Source organism: Morus notabilis, unplaced genomic scaffold (genome assembly GCF_000414095.1).
Source record: "Morus notabilis unplaced genomic scaffold, ASM41409v2 Scaffold776, whole genome shotgun sequence".
Lineage (NCBI taxonomy): Eukaryota > Viridiplantae > Streptophyta > Magnoliopsida > Rosales > Moraceae > Morus > Morus notabilis.
In genome coordinates this window covers 20,026-27,671 of record NW_010366805.1, presented here as the reverse complement: position 1 = coordinate 27,671, position 7,646 = coordinate 20,026, and the positions used below count along the sequence as shown (strand labels likewise).

General features: G+C 35.6%; 1 protein-coding gene across 1 annotated transcript in view; it reads right to left on the bottom strand.

Moving 5' to 3' along the window:
- Positions 1-6,260: 6,260 nt before the first annotated feature.
- The window catches only part of LOC21384839 (probable glycosyltransferase STELLO2), a 4,124-nt gene continuing 2,738 nt past the window's right edge, over positions 6,261-7,646 (bottom strand). Inside the window, exons 2-3 of the mRNA XM_010111166.2 lie at positions 7,148-7,274; positions 6,261-6,830 (exon numbers count right to left, since the gene is read on the bottom strand). Coding sequence (XP_010109468.1) covers positions 6,366-6,830; positions 7,148-7,274 — 592 coding nt within the window. The 3' untranslated portion in view covers positions 6,261-6,365. The remainder of the gene's footprint in view (positions 6,831-7,147; positions 7,275-7,646) is intronic.

The following is a 7,646-nucleotide window of genomic DNA, read 5'->3' as shown; positions in this document are numbered from 1 at the left end:
AACAAAATGTATCTTTGAACAAAATAAACTACTGTACATTGCAATGAATCAAACAGTGTTAATCTTAACCATAATGACAAAAAATCAACTTTGAACATGTTGATCAATTAATATCAACAGATGTGGGGTTTGAACAAGTCCTCCTATTGTGGCCAACTTGCTTGCATCGGCTACACTTCACAGATTGCTTCTCTCGTTCTCCACTAGAAAGAATTCTATGTTTCCTTGGCCTCCCAGCACCACGTTTAAACTCAAGAGGAAGAACAACCTCCTCCTCACTGCCCTCTGAAATTTGCCACTGTGATCTATTACCAAGAGGATAGATTACATCATCATATGTTGCTTTGAATGCATTGTTGGTGTAATAGTAGGAAGTAAAATGTGCTGGATCAAGATTTCTCTTCCAAATCGATGCAATGGCGTGTGGACATGAAAATTTGTCAGCTTGCCAAACAAGACAACTGCATGTTCTTGCCACCAAGTCAACCACCTCACCAACAAACCATCAATAACATAATACTTATTTATATCCATGGGTTGAACCTGAAAACATGACAAAAAAGAACAAAAACAGAGCATTCAATATTTAAGTCGCCAACAATGAAAAATTAAAAAAAAAGACCAAATAAAAAAAGAAGCAACCACCTTGAAAGCAAGTAGAATTTTTAAAATACAAGAATCACCAAATCAAACAATAAGAATAACTTCAAAAAAAAAAAAAGAGACCAAAAGAATCACAAAATCAACAAAAAAAAACATGACCAACAAAAATGAAACAAAAAAAAAAGGGAAACATAAAAAAAATCAGTAAATACTTGAAAGAAAAGCAACTTACAGATAAGCAACATGCAATCTTTTCCCTATCACGAAGGCATTTATTTGCATGTTTATTCAAGTATGTAAAAGTCTAATTCGCCTTATTTCAACGTTCATAAAATCATCTTTGCAAGAGGGATATGAAATGCTCAATTAAAGCTTCAATAGGATTCTCCCTAGCATTCACTAAGACATTATTCAACGACTCGGACATATTAGTCGTCATGACATCATATCTCTTCCTCTCAAAGTGAGCATGTGCCCACTTTTCAACCCCTACTTGCAACAAATAGTTTCGAATAGCTGGTCGCACTACCTCCAATTGACGCATGAAGTAACCAAAGTCTTCCTTATGGTATGCCTTGGCACAACAATAGAATATAACATCCACATGCACACCTTTAAAATTTGAATTCAAATTTCTAAGTAAATGCTGCATACAAAATCCATGAGATGCATCCTGAAAAACCTTCTCAACTGCTTTAGGGATACTACTCTTTCGGTCAGAAACAATGACAAGTTCTTCGCGAGTTTTGATAGCCTCCTTAAGCCTTTCAAAAAACCATTCCCACGAGGAGTCGTTCTCTGAATCAACAATTGCAAAACCAAGCGGAAAAATATGATTATCAACATCTAAAACTGCAGAGAGAAGCAAGGTCCCAGAAAACACATTCTTCAAAAAGGTGCCATCAACTGAGATCACAGGCTTACAATGGCGCCAACCATTAATAGAAGCCCCCAAGCACAAAAAAAAAATACTTGAACCGCCCATCATTGTCAAGCTCATAAGAAGTCACAGATCCTACAAAGAAAAAACAAAAAAAAACATTTAAAATAACTATTAGTCACAGATCCTACCAGACAAGTTATGCAAAAAAAAAAAAAACACTGTCAATTATGATTCATAACCTGTCAAGTTATGCTCCATAACCGGACAAATTATAACAAAAAATCTATCAACTTATCTAATAAATTTTTTAAAAAAACCGGAAAATTTAAAAAAAAAAAAAAAAAAAAAAAAAAAAAAAAAAAAAAACTGTCAATTATGAATCATAACCTCTCAAGTTATGCTCTATAACCGGACAAATTTTAACAAAAACCTGTCAACTTATCTGATAACATGACAAGTTATGGACTATAACCTGTCAAGTTAAGGTACCATAACCTGGATTTTTCTCCTTCAAAACGTTAAGATAAATAAAAGCATAAGCATAACACATAAAAAAATGACCTGGATTTTTCTCCTTGAAAACATTGCACAGAAAAGGAATGGAAGCATATGACTCCACTGCACTTCCTCTCATTGATGCTAACACGTATCGGCGAGCCATTCGTGCTTTGTAGTAACTAATCTCGACACCATGCTTACCATGCATTATAGACCTCAAATCATTAGGACGCAAACGATCCGCAAGCCAAATGCTAAAATCACCCTTTAAAAACTCCGAAACAACACGACTATTTGCTTGACGATGCTCAGCACTAACAACATCAAGTGAACAAGTATGTTCTTCATACTTCTTCACTGCCCAAACATTACCATTTGAAACCTTAGCAGCACGCATCTTCCAAGTACAATTCTTATTCTTACAAACCAAAACATAAAATGAATTATTAGATCTTTCAGATTTAAACTCAAAATGTCTCCTAATAGCAATTACATGCATGAGTTTCTTGAGAACCGACTTGCTCATTAATTGATTGCCTACATCACATCAAAAGACATATGCAGCTTTGAAATATCCAAATCTTCAATCAAAATATTATTCATCACAACATCAATATCATCTTCAAATTGATAAATAGAACCATCAACAGTAGAAGAAGACGCCTCATCTCTTGAACTCATAAAACAACATGAAGAAGAAGTAGATCCCGCTGCACTAACGGAGCTACTAACAAAATCTATTACCAACGGGTATCCAAGAGCTTCCTTACTGTGTCGAACCAAGTTTAAAAATAACTTAACATCATCATCCCTCTTTAGCTCCGAAACCATCGAAATATAGTGTCGAACAAGTAGGTGTAACTTCAATTGGGTCCTGCGGTGAACTCAATGGAGTCAGTTATAGTGATCCAGCTACTGTGAAAAAATATGCTAGACGTGCTCAATTGGGTGAAATTTTTGAATTAGATCGTGCGACTTTGAAATCCGATGGTGTTTTTCGTAGCAGTCTGAGGGGTTGGTTTACTTTTGGACATGCTTCGTTTGCTCTACTCTTCTTCTTTGGACACATTTGGCATGGTGCTAGAACCCTGTTCAGGGATATTGTTGCTGGTATTAACCCAGATTTGGATGCTCAAGTGGAATTTGGAGCATTTCAAAAACTTGGAGATCCAACTACAAGAAGACAAGTAGTCTGATACAATATTGTTTTGTTATTTTTTGTCTTTAGTTTTGTGATTTAATATAGGCTACCGGATAAATCTTGATTTCAATCGCTGTCTTTTCTTTGACTCTTGCCTTGTTCTTTCTTTTCTTTATCCGGGAGACGATCTCAAATGAACAGGTATGGAAGCTATAATTGTAAACCACGATCAAATCTATGGAAGCATTGGTTTATACATTCCTCAACCTGCTCCCATTTCGAGTCAAGAGATAGATAAATAGACACATCCCATTGCACTGATCGGGGGCGTTCGTAGTGACTGAGGGGGTCGAAGACCAAGAAGTGAGTTATTTATCAGCCAAGCATTCTTCTTATGGCTAGATCCAATCTCCTGGTCCCTGCGGAAAGGAAAAAGAATTTCACGTTCTTTCTTTTCGGGAAGGGAGGTTTTTTTCCTATTGATTGGAGCTTTCTCCAGACCTCCGGGAAAAGAATGAAAAAAAAGGCTCGAATGGTACGATCCCTCCGTCACCCCAGAATGAAAGGGGCGATCTCGTAGTTCTTGGTCTGTGAAGATACGTTGTTAGGTGCTCCCTTGGACGAGAAAGAAAGGATGTCTCGGAGCAACCCCCCAGGTTCCAGACCCATAAGTCAACTTTCCCGTATGAGCATTCGGTACTAATCTGATTGTGATGCCTCACCGGGAAAACGCACGAAAAGAGACCTAGATAGAGTTAACATACTCGTTTACAATATAACATCAAAACGGACATGGATCTAAAAAAAAGGAGGTTTCAACTTCCTTCCCACAAAAAGTAATAAGAATGAACATAAGCATTAAAACTAATCAACTCAAGATGTAGCTCCTCACATAAACACTCATGTAAAAACTTCAAAGAAGCATCCTTCGGAATAAAAATTGATTGAAAACCAAAATTTGTATATTGGTTTTCTAGACTCCATTTTCCCCTATAAGCAACAATGACTGAAATAGATTGCATGCCTACAAACATATTGCAGGAACACTATCACGTTAAAATGCCTAACCGAACAAGTTATGTAAAAAAACTGTTAATTGTGGACAATAACTCGTCAAGTTATGTCCCATAACCGGACAAGTTATAAAAAAAATTGTCAATGACTGAAACAGATTGTATGCCTACAAAAATCAATAAATTGCAAGAGCTATATTCAATCGTCAAAATATTAAAAAACCGAAATAATGCAAAATGTGAAAACGAAATTACAACAAAAAATAATAAATATAAAAAACTAGAAACAAAGAATGCACAAACCTGTTGTTCGGTAAAAATCAACAGAGGACCTGCTCAAAAAACGACCGGAAAACATAAAAAAAACACAGGATTAACGGACAAAGAGAGAGAACAAAACCGAAATAATGCAAAAAATGAAAACGAAAATACAACAAAAATAAAACTAGAAACCAAGAATATACAAGGCTGTTGTTCGGTAAAAATAACCGGAACAGCTGCTCAAAGACAACTGGAGAAGAGCAAATCCAACGAGAAAGAGAACGAACGACCGACAGACGGATCAGCACCAGTGAAAAGCTGCGTGAAGCTAGAGAGAGAGGGAGAGAGAGCTGCGTGTATAGCTAAGAGAGACAACCCTGTTGTTCGGTACAAATCACTAGAATAGCTGCTCAAAAATGACCGGAGAAGGAAAGAGAACGACCGACCGACCGACGGATCGTCGCCGGTGAAGAGATGCGTGAAGCTAGAGAGAGAGAGAGAGAGAGAGTGCGTGAGGCTAGAGAGAGAGAGAGAGAGAGAGAGAGAGAGAGAGAGAGAACAAGAGGATCGAAAGAAAAAGGAAAGAAAAAAAAAGAAAGGGTAAATTTGGAAATTTAAAAATTATGGCCTATTAAATTTTATAACTAAAAATTAGTCTGTATATTTTCTTAAGCTTTTCATATTGGCATATTCTCTACTATTTCTCTATATTTTATTCTCAAATGTGTCTCTACTTAAATATTTTTCTCGTAAATTTTAAAAACTCTTTTTTAATATGCACCTCATAAATAATTTTATGCCTAATTTACAAAACTAAAAACTTTTTTCTTTTAAATTTGCTCTATTTTAACATTCATTTCTACTAAACTAAAGGTTCATTTAATTCGTTGATTTGAGTTTTTAATTTAAGTTGAGATGTGACTTTATGTGAAAGCTTTTTACTATAACAAAAAAATTAAATGTGACTGTTTCTGAGAGCTTTTTACTGTATCAAAACTCGAATCGGTAAAATAAACGGAGATCTAAACTTTTAAGAAAACAATAAAAGTAAACCATAAACTGTAAATCTCTAAAGAAATTTTAGGTTTTCGTATAACAAATGTAACATATTAAATTATCACGCGCCTTTGCGCGTGTTTCAACTAGTCTACTCCAAATTGAGAAAAACCGAGCTACTTTTCCTAGAAACCCTGACCAGTCTCCACCCCAAGCGTGCAAAATCTATGGTTATTTTGATAGGCAAAATGAGGCTCCATCAAACTCAATGGCGAGGAAAGAGCCACAGTCGAATGCAAGAGTGCGAGGCTCAAGCTTGGCATCAAAGCCTCATATCATAACACTTCGCCACTCAACGTGAGGCCAAAGACTCGAGAACAACAGCACGGGTACTCAAACCCTCACCAACACACTGCCTCCAAGAACAACGGGGTTCAAACTCGTTGCGACGACAAAATTTGGCAGGCAACCAGGTAGAAGTAGCATTGTTTAAATATGCTCATTCAACTTGCAGATTAACTTTCATTTTTGTTTCAACATCCCAAATTTATTATGATCGAAAATACAGCAACTTCAGCAGTTCAAAACTAAAAAAAAAATGTATCGTTTACCACTTGCAAGAGTCTGTTTCACTCTGGTGACTCAACCACTTATAATGAATGTTAGTTACAATCTCCTTTCATATATAAGCAAAATGAAAAGATGTTTACATCTCTTTTTTTCAAAGAGAACATTTAATCACTAATGAATTATACATGGTAATCTACAGGGTTAAAAAAAATAAAGAAAAAAATAAAAACATATACCCTCCCCTAGAAAACAAAAAGAAGAATGAAGAAAACAAAAAAATGAATACAAAGTTTTGGAAAAACATTCAACAAAGTGGTACACATCTTTCTTCCTCTCTTTTGAAAATTTTTCTTTTTTTCAAATTCCTTTTTCGGTATAAAAAAGATGGTGTTTTATACCTTCATACTAAGTCCAATAGGAGAGGGTCCCCTTCTGCCATTATTCTGATAAGTTTTATGAAATCCGGTTCACCCGAAACATTCCACGGGTGAACAGCAGATACTTTTGCTGAATAAAGGGTAGAAGAATTTGCAGGTGCTTCTTGCTTATAAATCATTGTATTAAGCACCGAGTCAAAATTCTGAGGTGAATCTATTGATACAAAGAACATGGGTATTGCTACCTTGTGATGGATTTCTTGATCTCCCACTAGATTGACAAGATCGACAAAGTCGGCTACAAAATGCCGAGGGATGTAGAACACTTCAGAACTGCATATTGTGAGGCTCTGGCCACTTTTTTCAGTTTCTTTGTAATTTACTTGGAAGTGAACTGGCATTGTGCTAACAACTTTCTTTACCATGTCTGCTTGTTTTGAACACCAATCGCTGTCCTTGGTTGAAACACTAACCCAAGATTCGGATACCTGAATCCCATCAAATTGTTGGAGAGAGAAATAAGTATATTATTGCAAAGTAACAATTAGCAACTGGCTTAAAAGATTAACGATCAATCTGACAGAAAACAACGGCTTATACCACAAAATAACAATCGCTTCTTATTTATTTGCTGAAGCCTGAATGTAATATTGCTACTTATGATTAAAAGATCAATTACACGTAGTATGGTTCTCAGTCCTCACCAAGAATTAATTTACTAACATTAGAGACCATTTCTGTACGATTGAATATTGCAAAAAGAACAACAATAAAAGTTTTACGTAAAATTTTCAAGTTATATTACCTTATTTGTAATCCATAATTTAGTCTTGTCTGCTTCTAGTAGATTCCAGTAATTGAGAATGGTATTGTCCTGAAGGAATAAAAATCCCTCCGCACTGCTATATAAATCAAATATCTTTGGCAGATACCTGCATAAACCAATGAAAGGTATAGCCAAAAATTAGTACGATGGTCAATGGCTCATATTAGCTCTCTGATTTGCAATGTCTTTACTCTATCCGACTATCTACAGATGGTAAAGAATCAATCATACAGCATATGGATCACAGACAATCAGGTAGAATAGTTAGCATTTCACTTGATAATAACTGCTTCCAGTCATTGTTGAAAAGAATATATCCCACAAATACAAATAAGAATTGACAGCGCATCAATCAAAGTATGGTTGTAGAGAACTTGTAAAGTGTAAAGTGTAAGGTGAGATGGATGTTATGCCAACAAATCCTAGTCAATAGTTATAAACTTATTATTTGAACTCTACATTAACAAACCAACCCCCC